Raw genomic sequence first — 19,370 nt, 5'->3', positions numbered from 1 at the left:
GCGGGACCATTTTAGATATAATATTTAGATTTTTTAAAAATAAATGGATTAAAAGAACTGGATTAAAAATATTCTGTTTTTTATAGAGCTAAAATAATGTTTATTTTACCTTTTTTTAAAATATATTTTTAGGTTTTACAAAATGATTTTTGAACTAAAAACTGAAAAAAATGATTAAAAAATGACAATTATTGATTTAATAGGGGGAAATCATGAAATTTAATATACATCTATACTCTTCATTTTAATTTGATCCTAAAACAGAAAGTCAGCACTCATCCATGACTTTCCCGGGCCGCACAAAATGATCCAGCGGGCCAGATTTGGCCCCCGGGCCACCACTTTGACACATGTGATCTAAAAGATATAACCAAAGAACCCTGTGCATTAGAAAAAAAAATCCCATTTATGTTTCATCTGATATGATGTGACCCTGTGCAATAAATATGTATTTAAAAAGAAAAAATAGTCTGTGAATGCAAAATAGTGTGTGTACAAATACCCCAATCAACAAAAGGCCTTTTTGAAATAATACAAATGATAGATTTGAATCTCTGGGGTATATTTCCATCTGCATTTAGATTGAACATCTTTCACACGCCAAGAGGGGGGGTTGGGGCGAGCCCCCCGTAGCATCAAATATAATCACAGCAACAACAAAAAAATAAAAAATAAAATAAAAATCATACGGTCCGAGAACGTGAATTGAGGTGAGTTGAGAAAGCAGACAAAGAAATGGAGCTGGTGTAAATTGAATGATGGAAATAGAGGGGCCGAAGGTGCCGGGGGGGCCGGGGGAGATGACAAGTGGACTGGCGAAGCCGCCACTGACAGATGGGATTGCGGGAAGACGGCTAAAAGTGAGCTGAAGAGCTCTGGAAGTCACTTGAAGGGACCCTAGCTGTCATTAGCAGACACGGTTACTTGTCAGTTACCCCAAAAGGTGGTGGAGGCAATTTGCAGTCCACTTGCCAAATGATTGGACCGGGGACATGACACCCTAGTCCGGAAATCAACACGCCGTCAAGTCCAATCCAGTTTTACAGATATAGAAAAGTCTGCTAAAAAAGAGATGGCTTTACAAATATGTTATTGTTTAAAGATCATAGTGGAAAATGTGCTAATTGGCAATTTGGAGTTACTTAGTGGTGGAGATTAGAGCTGTCATGATCAATAGTATCTATTTTTGTCATTATACCATTTTTCCCTTCACAGAAAAAACACAATATTTATTTGTTTATATCAAGGGTATTAGTTGACGGGCTGCTTTAACGTCAACTTGATTTTATATGGACTATTTTAGATAAAATATTAAGATTTTTTTTATATAAATGGATTAAAAGAAATGGATTAAAAGGCCAGAATATTCAGTTTTTTATAGATCTAAAACAATATTTATTATAGATTGTGTTTATATATATTTGTAGATTTTACTAAAGGATTTTTAAACTAAAAACAGAAAAAAATTGATAAAAAAATGACAATTATTGATTTAAAAGGGGGAAAAATCAGCAAATTTAATATACATTATACTCTTCATTTTAATTTGATCCTAAAACATAAAGTCGGCACTCATCGTTGACTTTTGCGGGCCACACAAATTGATGCGGCGGGCCAAATTTGGCCCCCGGGCCGCAACTTTGACACCTGTAGTCTACCCATATTTAGGTTCTAATATTAATTTATTGCCTGCTATTGGCAATGGTAGACATCCAATTCATTGAACTGAAGGCACTGTTTGTGAATATTTATTAAGATTTGAATGCAAATAATGTCTTTGTTGACAATCCAATTCATGGAGCATTACGATTAGCGACAAAGTTTCCTCCAAAAGTTCCAAGACTTGCAATAAAAAAAACTATTTTTTTGCCATTCATTTTTCTGGCACACCTGTCAGTCCTTGACAAGCTGACAAGTTTAATAGGAATAAATCTTTCCCTGCGTAATTGTGAATTTCACGCAATCATAAATGAACAGATGGTAGCGTTAAATCGCCTAAATAGCTTTGGAGATGTTCCAGTTCAATCCCGCAGAGTATGTCTACAAACATTCCCCCACCGTGTTAACACACACTTGCAACACTGAAATCAGTACAAACACACACAAACACACACACAAATACACACAAATACACCTAAACACACATGAACACACACCTGTTTGTCTCAAAAGGATAAAAAAAAACATAGAAACAGATGTTTTTACCCAAAATGGCAACTAAATGTATCCTAATCCAACGGCATTTCCTTTTTCCCCATTTTCCTCGAACGCCTCATCCACCCAATGCACTTAAATGGACATGTCCGACATAGAAATGGGACAAAATCACTGAAAATGACCTAAATTCCAAAAAAATAGGTTGTTAATTATCTCAGGGAAGCTAGTCTCTATCAAATGCTCTTTTAAAAGAAAGTAGAAAAACGGCAGTAGATGGAAATCCTATTTCCCGGTTACTGAGATTATTTCCCATTTCCGCCCTAACAGGATTTTTTTTTTTTTTATAGCTGGGATCAGTACTTCTTTGTCGGGTGTCCTTGGGGTAACCTTTTCTGATTGTAGGCGGCAAAGATTTCTCAGAAAGAAGAAAGAAGGGATAAAGTTTTTGCACAAAAAGTCACTCATAAAAATAATAATGGCCAGAGATTGACTTAAAAATGGACTTCATAGGATCTGATATATCTGCATTTGGAGATGACTCACTTGAAAGCCATACGTCAAAATTAGAAAGTTATATTTATATATTGATATAGATATGGATATATAAATATATATAGGATATTTTGCTGGGATTTGAGGTCAAATCTTAAAACAAAGACAACTCACCAAAGCCAAAACAATGCAGCAAAAACAGAGTTGAGAAGATGTGTCGTGCAACTGCTCGTCCGGGAAGCGCCATTTTGGATCTGAAAAAGACACAGGGCAATGATTACTACTTTTTTTTGCTGCCATTCCTAATTCCTAAGAGAAGGAAACCTTTTCATCACCTACAGCCCAAAACAGACTTAAATTTTTTAATTTTTTAATCAAAGAAATTGAAAAAGATGACAAGAAACTCAGATTTGGAAAAAATACATGTTAAATTGAAGGTAAATTCTGCCATTTTAATGGTCAAGGTTCTTCACAGTGGCTTATGAAAATGTAAGCGGACACATTCATATACTAGTGGGCGGTTCCTGCTGCCACGCTCACTAGGAAGAATTTACAGTTTAGCATCTTCCCCAAGGACACGTCAACAGTAGACAGCCTGGATTCAAACAGATGACATTCTGCTCACTCCTCCTAATAATCCAACATACATAACCCCAAAAAATCCAACCTGAACGAGTAAAAAACGGTCATTTGTCCGATTTAAACATGCAAAATCAGTGTCAAGACCTCAAAAAATCTAATCAAATATTCATCTTGTAATGTCAAACGCAAATGTTGTCCCTCTCTATTAAACTCCCATCATTGATTTTTAAATAGAATTGCACACTTGACATGAGCGAACTAAGTGGATCAGTATATTAACCAATGACATTTGTCATAATAGTTGTACGGATAATCTCTTAAAAAAAGATTAATCCAACATTGCCTCATCAAGCCTATCTTGTATTAAAATATGATATGTTAACTATTTTGGGTTAAGATGGCCATGAATGCTCAAGCTACAGTGTGAATGGTCGCTGCCGTCCCTCCCAGTCAAAAAGGATTGGACGTCTAGCACCGTTAATGGCGTTTATGGGTTATGATAAAACAATTTTACGCAGTTTCTGTGTATGATGACAATTAGGCTTTTGTAGAGTCAATGATGATGACAAAGCCTATGTCCGATTATTATTAATATTATTATAATAGAGAAAGAAATGACGTGATTAAAAAAACAAAAAAGGTATATTTGTGAAGAAGCTAGGCCTCCGATCCTAATAAAGTTGAACATCGACCATGCAACATCTCCATTTCACTTCCAAAATCAAATAAATAATTCACAAAGACCTCCTGGCTCTCACCGAGGTAACGGCATCCCAGCAGCCAAGGAGCATTACGCAAGACCGATTCAATTGCCGATAAATGAACACAACAAGCAAACGTCAGTCTTTCCAAGCTTCGGGAAGAGAAAAAAAACCTTCCCTAGTGATAGCATCATCCGCTAAACCGCGTAGCAACAACAACCACCACCATGTGAGTAGTTTTTTGTTGTTTTTTTTAGATTTTTTTAATGAAATGGAAGTTGGACTCTTGACAAAGAGGTTCTGGTAAGGATGAGGGTCTACCATTGCCCCCTCTTTAAAACGTCAAGCGTGTGAAAAGTAGGTTTAAACCTCTTGATGGGTTCTGACAGATTCTGTTTGGGATGCCGGATTCTTCGTTTTTTGAACCGTGAGTTGCACTCGCTGGGTGGCGTTTTGTAAAAGTTTTGGCTGGGGTCTTTGCAAAGTGTTGGTTTCAATCCGGCGCGGTTCCAAGCACCCCTCGTTCCCACTTTAAGTCGTCGACATGCGAGTGGCTGTGACACAATACGAACTCTTACAAAGAAGCCATTCAAAGGTTTAGTGGCGGCTTTTTTCAAGGGTGGCCACCCATTAACACCCGCAGCATACTAACAAGCACTACTTTTTTGTTCAAGACAAGACATCAGGTAGAAACGCCAAGTCTTGAGTCACGCTGCTTTTACTTTGGCCAACTTAACACAAATCAAGCCAAGGGGGGAGCCTGTAAAATGCTCCGGTGAGCTTCAATGAGGTAGAATATAGCGGATATGTTTTGACAAGCTAGTCAAAATGGATTTTGATGAAAAAAACGGTGACAGAAATCTAATGAGTGGCTCAGTATAAAACTGCCTGCTCAGCAGTATGAAATGATCCAAATATTCATCATTTAAATTGTTCAACCAAAAAAATAAAACACTAAATTGAGCTTGAGCATAAACGCCAAATGCAATTGGTTGCCCACCAATACAAGACCCACCCCCCCCCCCCCCCCCTGCTGTTGGCTGGGATAGGCTCCAGCACCACCCGCAACCTATAAATGGATTAAAAGAACTGGATTAAAATCCCTGAATATTCAGTTTTTTAATAGATCTAAAAAAATGTTTATTTTAGCTTTTTTAAATATATTTTTAGATTTTACAAAATTATTTTTGAACTAAAAACACAAAAAAATGATTAAAAAATGACAATTATTGATTTAAAAGGGGGAAAATCAGGAAATGTAATATATATCAATACTCTTCATTTCAATTTGATCCTAAAACAGAAAGTCGACACTCATTATTTACTTTCCCGGGCCACAAAAAATGATACGGCGGACCAGATTTGGCCCCCGAGCCGCCACTTTGACACCAGAGCTATAGACGTATCGGTATCGCAAATAGATGGTGGTCTAACATTTTCCCCACCAGTTGATGGCGCTAGACGTCCAATCCTTTACCATCAAAATGTACTGAAACATGAGTAAAACCCAAAAAAGTACTAAACCAGGGCATCTTTTTTTGTGTACACGGCGCATTTGCCGCTACATTGGAGACGATGCACACGATAGGTCACCGAATTCGGCAGTCATGTGCAAAAAAGCTCACTTCCACATCCCAACAAGTACACATTTTGCCAGCTGTTAAACAAGTTTGCTCATCCCTGAAATTATTTTTTGTGTGATTCACAGATGAGGAGTTCAGCAAACACTTTACTCGGTTAACTTGGTTAAAAAAAAAGATAATTTTCAATACAAAAGACATGATTTGAAGAGCGATTACTTCAAATATTTTCTTTTGGCAACATGAAAAGTCAATGATGTGTCAGTATTTGAGTGAGGAATGAGTTTGTGCACACCCTTTTTTTTCCTAATTGTGTGGCAAAAAAGTCTTAAGTGCCGAATAGCTAGCGATGAGTGACGGACATGGCGAGGAGTGGGATAAGAGTGACAGCGAGATGAAGGAAGACAAATGAATGGGAGGTCATTTTATCGTCCTTGTGGCGTCGCTGGATTGAAAGAGACGAGTGGGAAGCTAACTTTTGCTCCTTGAAATTCACAAATGTGGTCCAAGTTGGCAATATTTGAGGATGTTAAGACAAATGGTGCATTCAGATATGAAAAACTGGACTTTTGGGCGTGATGAGCTGTTTCACTGTAAAGTACAGTTGTCAAAGTGGCGGCCCGGGGCCTAAATCTGGCCCGCCGCATCATTTTGTGTGGCCAGGGAAGTCAATCATGAGTGCTGACTTTTTGTTTTAGGATCAAATTAAAATGAAGAGTATAGATGTATATTAAATTTCCTGATTTCCCCCCTTTTAAATCAATAATTGTCATTTTTCTATCATTTTTTTCTGTGTTTTAGTTCAAAAATCATTATTTGTACTTTATACTTTTGACTTTTATGATGATTGATGAGTATGTTAATACTTTATTCCTTTTTTTCCATTTATGTTTCATATGTACTGTTAACGGATGCACTTTTTTATATGTATCATATCTTGTGCTGACCCGGCCCATCTGTCACATTTTTAAAGTCAATGCCAAAAGTTTGCCCACCCCTGGTATATAATATTTTGTAGAGAAAAAAAGTTTGAATATTTTTTCCAACAAGAACAATGAACTCACCTCATTCATTTTTGAAGTAACATATACACACACACACACACACTATTTATCAACAGGCCTTATGACTAATCAGCATGAAAAACAACTGATGATTCATTACATCGAGTATCTCTTTTAGTAGATGAAAATAAGCCAAATGATGGCTACTGGGCTTCCACAACATGCAAATAACCCAGGAGTGCAGAAAAAAATGATCTATATTACGCTTTCAACAACAAGAGAGTCAATGATGTGATCATACTTTTGCTTTGCATAAAAGCACACACAAACACACACAAACACACACACCAGACCACCATAGCAGATGTACACTTTCAAGTGGCAGATATCCATACACTTTTTATGTATGATAGATCCTCCAAGCCTTTTTAAGCGTATGGTGAATCATACTTGAAGTGTTATGCACAAGACCTGGAAGCTCTATTTTTAGAAAGCTGCTTTGAAAAGAGAAAATTCAAGAACACCATGTAGTACTAAGTATCTGTCAATCATAAAAACATGAAAACAATAAATAAGTAAGGCCATTTTTTTCTGTGCTGTCGACTTTCTACTCAATGTAATTCCTAACCTGCCTTTTACTATAGCTAAAAACTCCAGTTTATTAGTCAGCCATTTTACAAAATAATAATATTGGGAGAGAAGATGAAAAGATGCTAGCCCATGCTAATTAGCTACCCAGTTCCAAGACGAATAAATGACGAATAATAGAATATTCAGACTTCAAAGTTAATGTCTACAAGATCAACAACATTATCCTAAGTGTCCTTCAGCTTTTAATACAAATGGAGAACATAGTCATTTTGGGGGGAGACGTGTATTGAAGTATTAGTTATTTTAAAGTAGCTTTGTATGCATGTAAGGGTTAAAGGTTAAAACCATTTGGGACATAGACACTTAGCCTAAAAAAACAATAACATCTGGGTCCTAAATCGACAAAGATGAAAGGTCAGAGGTCACTCCGACAATACCAATAATGACATCAGCTGTGTGAGTCTAGTCTACCATTTAATGAAATAATTATTGATAGCTGTACTCCACTCTTTAGGGCGTCTAACTTCCTGTAGATGGCTATATTACGTGATTATTTTTTAATAGTATATAAAGGTCAGAAGCAATTCCCTACTTGTCTCATCAACGTTTTGGAAGTAGACAAAGTATGACACTCGGAGTACAAAACCTGACACTCCGAGTACAAAAATGTACAATATAAAACTGTATATGGAATTATATTATGAAAAAAAACAAAACAACTGAAGTCCATTCCTTCTTACGGTCGTCTCATCACTTATTCTGTCAAATAATAAGATATTTTTGGACTCTGAAAAGATCATGGAGAGATCTATCTACTCTAAAAGTGTCAGGCGGCAACGGAAAAACATCAATGGGATTTTTACGTCGCTAATGGCGCCGCTGTGTTATGCTTTATTTTGTTCTATCAAAGCTTTTGGCCCATGATGTACAGTACAAAGTAGAAAAAGCACATCTATTTTGGGGCTATTTTCCGAAGGTGGAAGACTACTTTTGTGTCCATCTTGCCTTACAGTAAGTGCACTCAAGTACACCTCGAAAAACTAAAAAATGCATGCTATCAACTAGCGGCTTTTAGCATGGTTTTTCTTTCAGTCTTTATCATCCATCCGACACACTATGATTTGCCTCCTACTGCTCCAGTGCATAGGGCCACCTTGTTAACCTCGCCCGTTTTACGGCACTGCCACCCAGCTGGTGGCGGGTGCGCTAACAAGGCCAAGATGGGGGCGGGGGGCTTTTCCGAGGAACCCATAGGCAGTATTCCGATGGTCCCGTTTGTTAAAGTGACGTTAACTGCTCTCCCAACGCAAGGAAATAGCGAGTATGGAATGGAATATGTGGATCAATGAAATGGTTTATCGTCACATTTTGACTTTCATTGATGAAATATCAATTTAGCATGAGTTATGAGTTAAATTCCTACTGTTTTGCTAAGTTAGTTATGTGATATGGCAATGTTTTTACAGTATTAAATGGCTAATTTGTTTTTAAAATACACACTATCCTATTTTTCTATTTAAAAATAACAAAATTGTACTAGTGCTGACATTTTTAGAGCGTTTATAATTGAATTAAAACAATTTAATAGTAATTAAGGCCTCTTTAAAAAGAAAAATGCTGAATATGATGCCTTTAAGGTCTCAGGATTCCTGAACTTGAACTAAATGGAAAACATATTTAGAGTTAAGTTGCATTATTAAAATACAAAGAGCCTCATTCTTGAATATGGGGCCATAAAATATTGTCCGCAGGCCTCAAATGACCCCTAACCCACAAGTTTAAGACCCCTGGGCTGTACTATGCCAATCACAGTAGGTCATGTATTCACTTTATGTGACATTTTTTGTCCATTGACGCTTGGTTCCTTTTTGTTCTAATATTAATAACTACCTTGGCTCAAAACCCCCAAAGGCACACCGGGAGCACTGCAGCAGCAGCCAATTAGCTGGAGGCTTTTAAAGATGTCCTTGATGTCATGTGCAGGTGATAAAAGACTTCATCAAAACACAGTAAAGGATTGGACGGCTATTGCCGTCGGTGGCAAGCCGTTAGACATCCAATCTTGTGGCTATTTCATCCTGCTGCTTTGAATTTAAATGAGTTTGTTATTAGACCAAATCCCAGGAGAAAAATATGATTTTATCAATAAGAATTGCCAATATTACTATTTTTAATGATAGTTTTTTTCTTAACCGATATCCAACCACAAACAATCCCATAAGCAACCCCGTATCACCACACGCCACAAGGCAAACGTCTACGGTCCATTTTATAACGTTATTCCATTTACCAGTATACACCATCACAAGTCTAGGTCATAAATTGGACGTCTATCGCAGTCAATGGCAGCCAACGATTTGAAAGCACCCACAGCTGCGTTCACGTACACTCCGGTAATTACAGTTCATATTTTATCCATGCCCATACATTAGTGGTCAATTTCACTCAGCAGCTGCTAAACAGCTTTGCGGAGCGAATTATTTCAACATACGAAAACTGATTTCTCCTCATTAACGCCAGCGTCACTTTGTCGCTTACTGATTTGATTCTGCGCGTACAAAAAGCGCATATACGGCTCATTTTCTGCTCGTTTTTTTTTCTTAAAAGCATGCAAGTGAGACTTGACGATGATGCAGTCAATTCCGCTAGGAATAACGATCGCTTTCACACTCACCTCGAGGCGGAGGAGATGCAACCGCTGGAATGTGCGCCGTGTAGATGAAGCAGGACGGTGAAGAAAAGATTATTTTCTCTTTTTCTTGCTTTCTGGCTTTTTTCGGCTTTTTTCGGCTTTTTTGCAGGTGCAGTGCGAGCTCGACGTAGTGACCGTGAAGCGGCACTTTGCGGCACTTTGCAGTAAGGCTGACTTGTTCAGCGAGTGGCCGAGGACGGGCGCTTCATTCCCCCGCTTCTTCGCTTCTCCGGTTCCCCGGGAATGATGGGTGCTCGCCGGCTGGCCACCTTTAGGTGCTCCGGAGAGAAGCGTGATCAGATTGAAACAAAGGCTCCTGACAGGCAGGCCGGCAGACGCCTTCAACGCCCCCCTCCATTCAAAGAGAGTGGGTGGCGGTGTAGGTGGGAGGGGGAGGGTGCCTGTTTGGAGAAAAAAAAAAGGGGGGGGGGGTCCTCTTTATATGACTATAATCCGACATAAACCTTTAAAGGTTGAGCCAGTGTCTGTGAATTAAATTCAAATGTCAGTCTGACCAGAGGCTTAACTCTTTATAGGGCAAGTGACTATATTTTCGGTAATTAAAAAAACTTAACCCCCCTAAAGACATTACATTTTTGGGTTATGTGAAATATTATTCTAAGGAGGAAGCCAGGTATTCATATTAAATCATTATTTTAAGTGGAAATACCTGATTCTGCTGCAAAACGAGGTGAATCCAAAAAAGCAGGCAAACATGAGGGATGTACTGGTGCACAACTTTGAATTGTAATGAAAAAAATGAGTATACTAAATAATAAAAAATGGGAGAAAGTTAATAAAAATACAATCTTAACCAACACTAAACAGGAAATAACACTGTCACAAAAGGGGTTGGTGACAATCAAGAACACCTGGTCACCCTAAGTAAGGGAAGCCAGAAGGGACACATCAGGTCAAATTTAGAGTTTATTTATCTATAATTTCTACCTGTTTATCCTGCACTGGTATGGTGTGTAAATATGCCTTGTGGAGATGAATAAAGCAGAAAAAGTATTTTTAAAAAGCATAAATCTGTGTTTGAATTTCTCATTTGTTTAGCATAGAATTCTAATCAATGTATTCACCCAACATCCTGCATTCTGTAGACCACGGGTGTCAAAGAGGCGGCCCGGGGGCCAAATCTGGCCCACCGCATCATATTGTGTGGCCCGGGAAAGTAAAACATGAGTGGTGACTTTCTGTTTTAGGATCAAATTAAAATGAAGATTATAGATTTATATTATATTTCCTGATTCTCCCCCTTTTAAATCAATAATTTCAATTTTTCAATCCATTTTTTTGTCTTTTTAGTTCAAAAATCATTTTGTAAAATCAAATATATATATATATATATAAAAAAAGCTAAAATAAACATTGTTCAAGATCTATAAAAAAATGGATATTCAGGGATTTTGATCCAGTTCTTTTAATCCATTTATTTAAAAAAAACTAAATATTATATCTAAAATGGTTGAGCCCACATAAAATCAAGTTGAAAAAGAGGCAAATAACAGAGTATATTATTTGTCCCAGTGTTGATATGAAGGCTGTTGCTAGGTGCTCAGTCGGCATGGTTTTGAATAATACATCTTCCCTCGTGTCATGGCGGCTTTTTATTTTTTTTTGCACTCCTAATAGCGGCGTTGATCGCTAAAACTCAGAAGTGAAAAGTGCTGCAGGTAATTGCCCCACTTGAAGTTAATTTGGAGTCCATATTGGGAAATCTCATTAATAAGATAGGCAGTGTACAACCTCAAGCGCTCTTGTCTCATCCCAAAAGGTTGAACACAATCCATTTTGGAAAAAGTGCTTCCATTTGGGAGCAAATTTCCCTTCATTTGTTTAAATTGAACCTCTGAAAAACCATTTGTAATAAATGAATCCCGGAAAGTCTTCAGTTTCCAATTTTTTCTCCCTGCTGTGAATGCATCGTCATTCAATTAGCAGTGCAAATAACCAGCTGGCGTCAAAGAGTCATCCAGGAATGCACTCGTGACGTTATTTTGCAAGAAAAGACATTTCAGGCAACGTTCTTGGAGTGTTTTGTTGTTATTTGAAAGCACTGGCGAAAACAAAAAACAACATTCCAACAAACAAGGGTGTCAGACTCGGGTTGGTTCGCGGGTCGCTTTAACGTATACGTGATTTCACGTGGGCCGGATCATTTCAGATATAATATTTAGATTTTTTTTAATTATAAATGGATTAAAAGAACTGGATTAAAAGTCCTGAATATTCAGTTTTTTTTATAGATCTAGAACAATGTTTATTTTAATATATTTTTAGATTAAAAAATGATTTTTGAACTAAAAAAAAACTGAAAAAATGATTTAAAATGACAATTATTAATTTAAAAGGGGGGAAATCAGGAAATTTAATATACATCTATACTCTTCATTTGAATTTGATCCTAAAACAGAAACTCAGCAATCATGATTGACTTTCCCGGGCCACACAAAATGATCCGGCGGGCCAGATTTGGCCCCCCGGGCCGCCACTTTGACACCAGTGGTCTAAAATGTGTTTGTCTTGAGTCTGAAATTTGCCTATAAATACTTTTACGTATTCACATGTACCCTAACCACATCAAATATCATACTTTTGTGCCACTGCAGCATTTTTTTCCGACGTCCAATCATTTGTCTCTTGTCTACCGTGCCTTGAAATAAGTTTATCGCTTTTAGACGTCCGATCCATTTAAAAGCATACGTCAAATGGATCGGACGTCTATCGCCGTCGAAGAATGATTAAACGACGCGCAAACTGACACGAATTGACGCACTGTGACCCGTCAATCATTTTCCGCCAAGGGAGCAACCATCCAAAGGCAAGATTTTGAGAGGAGCCGGATGACGTTGTTAAAAAAAAAAGCGCTCCATCATCTTAACGCCGTTGCCAGGAAAGAAAGACACGCTCCCACAGCGGGAACAAAGAGCATAATGATGTTTTTACTGGCATAATAAATTCTCCATCCCGATGTCGGCGCTCACGGCCGTCTGCGCACGCTTGTTATTGGCCGGAAAGTCTCGTTCTGCACGCTTTGTTTTTACTAGTGCTCTTGTTAATGTGAAGACATCAAACGAGCTAGTAAGAAAACCACATAAAATGGATTTGGGTGGCGGCGGACCTCTGTGCCAGCAGGAATGGCGGAAGTCAAGGAGACGTGGTTGGAAGGGAAGCTAACCACCAATAAAGTTGGCCCACATCACCAGAGCGCTATTGCTAATGTAGATAGACTAGGGGTGGGCAAACTTTTGGGCTTGGGGGCCATATTGACTGGGCCGGGTCAGCACAAGATATGATACATATAAAAAAGGGCATCCGTTAACAGTACATATGAAACATAAACCGAAACTAAAGTATTAACATACTCATCACCCATCATTAAAGTAAAAAGTATTACGTACAAAGTCAAGTAAAAAGGAATGTATTAAGAAATATTAAAATGTCATTTAAAAAAAGAAAGAGGGGCTGTAAAACAAAAAAACGAATAAGAATGGATAGAGCTACTGCCACTGGCTTCCGTGTGACGGCGCCATCTTGGGGAAAAAATAAAAAAAAAATTGGACAATGTCAGCGGGCCGGATTAAAAAGCCGAACGGGCCGTATGTGGCTCGCAGGCCCTAGTTTGCCCACATCTGATCTATACTTTTCACTTTAATTCAAAACTCATGATTAACTTTCCCGGACCACATAAAATGATGTGGTGGGCCAAATTTGGCCCGCGGGCCGCCACTTTGACACCTGTTCCATATGATAATAAAACTTAACAGAAAAGGTGACACGGCAAAGACTAGACCAAATTTGCTTTCTAGCAAATGGGTCAAGTAGGAGTGGGGGGTGTCTTAAACCCACCTTATCTTGTAAAATAACAGACAGTAGCTCTTCCACTTGCACTTTTTTTTCACATGCCCAATTACATATTGAATTACCACCTAGGTACTTAAAATTCAGGTCATGTGTGGATGAGCATATGTGCATCAATGTGTGTGTTTGTGTGTGTTTTTGTGTGTGTTTTTGTGTTTAATGAGTGCCTATGCAGCATCTGTGCTTTGTGTGTTCCACTCAGTTTGGTCTTTATCCCCCTTTTTTTTGTCTGGAATATGTTGCCAAGACCAGAAAAAAAGCAGCCTTATTGAAACAAGGGTTGCCTTCTGACTGACTGTATTCTCAGCTATTTTGGTTATGTACACAAGCAGATTCATTACGGTTATTGTTATCTTTTATATCAGGGGTCGAGAACCTTTTTGATGGAAAGAGCCATAATACAAAAAAAACATGTTCATGTTACTATATTTCCCACACTGCCCTAGTGTATACTCACCTGTTTTAGCCCGAACATTAATATTTTCTAAAGTGTCAATCAATTCAAAATGACTTCATACAATATGATATTAAATGAGTTCAAGAATTTTCAAAGCGAAATTGTAGCCCCACCTAGTGGAATAAACAACCATTACGTTCCATATTGCAAATATAATAAGTATAGGCATAATATACTAATAGCAATTTTCCATCAAATAGAAAAGTCTTAATTTTATGGCTTATGTTACCAATATTATTACATTCAATGAGTAGTTTGATTCAAAATATTTCCAAGGTAGCTACAATATGTTAAAATATTTTTGGATATGTCCTATTTTGTTCTTTTAATATATATAGCTATTTTGTTTGATAAAGGATTTACTTAAATTGAATGAGAAGAATATACAATGAATTTGTGTGTATATTGCACATTATACGTACATCATTTTGTCCAGCAGAGGGCACTAATACTGCTGCCTTGTGCCCATTGATTGTCTCATCCATTCATCTATCTTCTTTTACTCCAACTGACAAAAGATGGAAACACTTAGTGTGGGAAGACGCACAACAATGCATTCAAGAATACAAACCTACATAAAAATATGCATAGATGAGTGTGTATATGTGACAAAACATGGTAATATTGAAAAATGTTGGTTAAAAACACAAAACAACAACTATATAATCCAATGATTAAACTGAATTCAAATCAATGCAATTCCAATAACCATACAATGTTAAAAATGCACTTTTTGGACAATTCACCCCCCAAAAATTTCAAATACCATTTCCTGAGACCCTTCCAATTCTCTTTCAAAATTACCAAATATATAAATTTGAAGCGAGCTGAAGAAATGTGATAAAAAAAGCCATCTAAAAAAATGACGTCTTTTTATCCTGGCGGGCTTCTCACACTTTCCCACCCCAATCAAAAGGGGGCTAGTCGTGGGGGGTCATGTCTGGCCACCCCTCAGGAGAATAACGGGGTCTCTGTCTGGGCCCCCCAAAGCACCAACGGTTCTCCGTCGTCCCTATGACAACAGCCACGGACCCCGGTAGGCCCCCCGAGCAGATGCCCGTAATTAACGTGACTATACGGAGGTGTCAGGCGGGGCCGTCTGCCTTACACGTGGGGAGACCCTCTCCCAGACTTGTCACGAGCCCATAAGAATGGATGAAAAATGGCCATGCTGGGATAAGGGTAAGGGGGGGGGGGGGGGGTCATTGGACGTCTAGTGTCGTCAATGGCACTGAAAGATGAGCCAGTTGGAGTGAATTGAGTTGATATTAAGTGAGTTTATATTAGGTGACTCATAGGTCGCGACCTGTAGATTTTGGATCATTTCTTTTTGCTTTTGGGGCGACTTTTTGTGTGTTGTTTTTTGTTCCTGTTAATTTTTTTGCCATTTTTTGGACATTCCCTGTTTGTTTTGTTCATTTTTTTTGCCATTCCTTGCATATTTTGTTTGTTTTGCTCATTTTTTTAGCCATTTCTTGCATATTTTGTTTGTTTTGGTCCTTTTTTGACATTTTTTTGGATATTCCCTGTTTCTTTTACTCATTTTTTTGCCATTTTTTGGGATATTCTCTGTTTTTTTGCCCATTTTTTGCCATTTCTTGCATATTTTGTTTGTTTTGGTCCTTTTTTGCCATTTCTTGGATATTCCCAGGGTTTTTTTTGCTATTTTTTGCCATTTCTTAGATATTCCCTGATTGTTTTGGGGAATTTTAGGGTCCTCTTTAACTCATTGGCTGCCATCGACAACACACTTTTGAAAAAAAACAAATATGAGAAATGCAATTGGACGCGCACTCCATCACAAACTCACAAAATTCTAGTTTTTTAGCGCTCATGTCAAAAAAAAATAAATTCATTCTTTATGTACAGTACGGATAAGCTAAAATAAGTCAAGGCCCAACACCCCCCGCGGTCCGGATACTTCAAAGTAAAGTGTTCATGTCCAATGTCACGAAAGGTCACGTGATCAATGTTGACCGGTTAAAGACACATCCGTCCGTCCACTGGCCGCCAAACGACCCCCGTGCGCAGGTCAGCAAATGCATTAGCCGCGAGTCCATCAAGAGCGACGGCGGTCAGCGGCACGCTCCGACTCCTCGCGAGGGGAGTTCACGGGGTCATCCCACCTCTGGCCCGGCCACCCCTCTTTGTTGTCATGACTTAATAAGGTGTTTTCTAACGCGCCGATGGTTTTAACTCCATTGTATGCGGAGTTACGTGCATAAGTGGCGTGTTTTACGGTGCCATTCCAGCCTTTAAGACCATCGGGGAGAGTCCGTTAAAAGGGGGCTTGTGAAAGTACATTACAAGCTTGTAAAGATGGCCGACAAAAGGTTGCCGGGAGGTTTGACAAGTGGCGTAAACGCCCCCGAGCGCTCGTGACTGGAAGCCATTGTAAAGACTTGAGGATAGGAATACTATGATGCCATATTTACTATTTAAAATAACAAATGTGTCAAAGTGGCGGCCCGGGGGCCAAATTTGGCCCGCCGCATCACTTTGTGCGGCCCGGGAAAGTCAATGCATTAATGACCATTAAAGATGCTAGCATCAGTATGAGTGAGGGATTGAATCCCCTTGGGAGTGGTGGGATCAGCCAGCCACACACCATTTTATTGGAACTCAAATGCAGGAACATAGGGAGGTGCCACCGGCCGTCTGGGTGTCAGCCGGCTAATTATACCGTGGCTAGACGTCGGGCAAGGCCGTGTCTTCATTTTTCTGGGAAACTTGTGACAATATTTGGGCGGGCTATAAACTCAGACACAAAAAAACTGGTCTATGTAACAGCATCCACTCTAAAAGCATAGGAAGTTATAAGGAAGGAACTTTTTTTTCCGAACACAACCCCTATTGTTAAAATAGGAGTTCTGCAAGGACATCGATCTAACTATCTATCTATCAAATGTTTGTTTTTTTTAAAGAAAACAATGTGTGAATGAATGTATAATGTTTTTTTTTTAATACATATAAAACGAGCAAGCGGTGACGGAATGTGGCCCGTGGGAACATAGTCCCCCGTTGGCCCCTAGTGTCCCCTTCCATTGACTGGGTGTGGTGGGGGGTTTTAGTGGAGGGTGGTTTGCCGGTTGGGGGCGACGGCTTATTTGCACAAAACTCCGCCGGAGTTTTGTGCAATTACACCACTTTCACACGCGCACTTCTTCTTTGGACTCTCTCACACACCCACACACACGCACACACACACACACACACACACACACACACACACACACACACACACACACACACACACACACACACACACACACACACACAGACACACACACACGCACGCACGCACTAACACTGTGTGCGGTAAGAAGTGCATCCTTGCTATATATAATATAATATATAGTATTCATTTGAGTGTGCTGCGTTTGCGTACGTGTGGTTTTTATTGGTACTCGTTACCTAGTATTTAGTATCTTGGTTGTTTTACGTACAATGTTGTGTTCGCGTTTGTTGTAGATGTGTTAACGAGCTGAGAACATGTTTTGATTCCATATCGTTTTGTCAAAATCACTTTTTTTTAAATCCCCGATGTGAAATTGGTTGTTGTGTTCCTATTTAATCGATCATAGTTCGTGATAAATAGACGATCTTTTTCGTGTGATTGTATGAAGAATATGTCAACTTTCTGTATTTGTTTTATTTGACTGTGCTTCCATTTAAGTTTGCTTTGGTGTTTTAAAATGTTTTCTTTGAATTATGAATTATGTTATAGTTACTTATTCTGAAAACATTTTAACGAAATGTGTTAAGAGCACAGACGTGAATCTAAAGTCACAGAAATACCCTAAAATATAATAATAAAACACAATTTAAACACCGACCGTCACTTAGTGCAATAATGTGCGCAACATTGACATATTTTAGTAATTCTTATTTACAGGACAAAGTGAATTGAGTCCAAAGGAAGAAATAATCAGTTGAAATTGTCCTGCTTACGTCAATATTCGGCAACAAGTGTTTTTAAAGTCCAAATCAGACGATATTTCAAATTAACTTTCAAATAATAATAAATCAATCAAATTTCTTTAATGACAGAACAAATTGTAATTTGGGTCACGAAATTAAAAGAGCAACATTAAAGTTGCCCTTTTTTCTAAATGACATCAGACAAATCAATGTACAATTTAGTTTCGTTAACTTAACAAATGTTATATCTATTTTTAAATTATTAAAACTTAAAATAACGCGTTAAAACATTCAAATACTGCCCACAATTCTATCCAGCTCTACTGCAAGTAAACTGGCGTACTATAGTTGTCCAATACTGTTTGAGCATATCTTTTGTCACCACAGGACGGCGCTGTTTTACCCTTTTTTCAACCTCGATGCATTCACGCGATTGTGTGTTTTACTAAAAAAATGCATTATTATAGTTCTAAAAATGTCAAGATGCCGTTTTATAATCAGACAACCCACAACAATAAAAATTATAGCAAATCTAAAAAACAACAGGAATTAATCTACTTGCAAACAAAGAAACAACTAGCATGTCTAAAAAGAAACAATGGAGCATTTTTGAATGATTCTTCCAAGCTTTCATCACTCACTTTAAATATTTAAACTCAGCTACATCAGCCTTTAACATATTGAAGATGTGAATTTTTGAAGGAAAATTGATGCAACATGGCAAAAAAATGACCAAAGAAAACCAAATTTAAGCCCATGAAGTTGAATTAAATACTAAAAAACACCAAAAAATAGTGTCATGAGTGTACATGGTAAAATGTCATCCATTTGTATATTTTTTTTTCCATTTAAAATGAGCTTAAGTACCAAAATGTGTGTGCGTATACATGTGTGTGTATATGTGTGTGTGTGTGTGTGTGTTGGGGATGGAGATTGTAATGTTATGATTGAATCTATATTTCAGGTTTCATATTTAAAATCAGTCCAACTTCAATAATAATAATATTGCAGTAGTTCACACAATAACCAAATGACCAAAACGGAGCATGCGCACTGAGAAGTGGACTTTAGAATGTTAATTAGCAAAGTGTAGATTGCTTAATGAGGCTTTCTGCCACCATGTGTTCTTGTGGAGGGGCTTTCATGGAAAAGGAGGAGGTGAAGGAGGACCCGCGGGCAGCCAACGCCATGGTGCACCGTTCGGGGGGCATTGTTGGGGAGCCTGGGAAAGTGTAGCGGGGCTGACGCCACACTCGGCACAGCCGAGTGGGGGCCACTTAGAGGGGAGGGGGTGTGGGGGGGGGAGACCGGTGTGGGGGACCGGCG

General features: G+C 38.4%; 1 protein-coding gene and 1 long non-coding RNA gene across 2 annotated transcripts in view; one reads left to right on the top strand and one right to left on the bottom strand.

Moving 5' to 3' along the window:
* The window catches only part of LOC144201146 (neurocan core protein-like), a 30,422-nt gene extending 19,832 nt beyond the window's left edge, over positions 1–10,590 (bottom strand). The window contains exons 1-3 of the mRNA XM_077723555.1: positions 10,470–10,590; positions 9,782–10,200; positions 2,824–2,903 (exon numbers count right to left, since the gene is read on the bottom strand). Coding sequence (XP_077579681.1) covers positions 2,824–2,896 — 73 coding nt within the window. The 5' untranslated portion in view covers positions 2,897–2,903; positions 9,782–10,200; positions 10,470–10,590. The remainder of the gene's footprint in view (positions 1–2,823; positions 2,904–9,781; positions 10,201–10,469) is intronic.
* Positions 8,026–10,156, top strand: LOC144201149 (uncharacterized). The gene is made up of 3 exons (XR_013327285.1): positions 8,026–8,118; positions 9,019–9,090; positions 9,715–10,156. It is a non-coding gene; the product is annotated as an uncharacterized LOC144201149 (long non-coding RNA).
* Positions 10,591–19,370: the final 8,780 nt, after the last annotated feature.

The sequence above is a fragment of the Stigmatopora nigra genome, chromosome 9 (assembly GCF_051989575.1).
Source record: "Stigmatopora nigra isolate UIUO_SnigA chromosome 9, RoL_Snig_1.1, whole genome shotgun sequence".
Taxonomy (NCBI): Eukaryota; Metazoa; Chordata; class Actinopteri; order Syngnathiformes; family Syngnathidae; genus Stigmatopora; species Stigmatopora nigra.
This window is presented reverse-complemented; position numbering and strand designations above follow the sequence as displayed.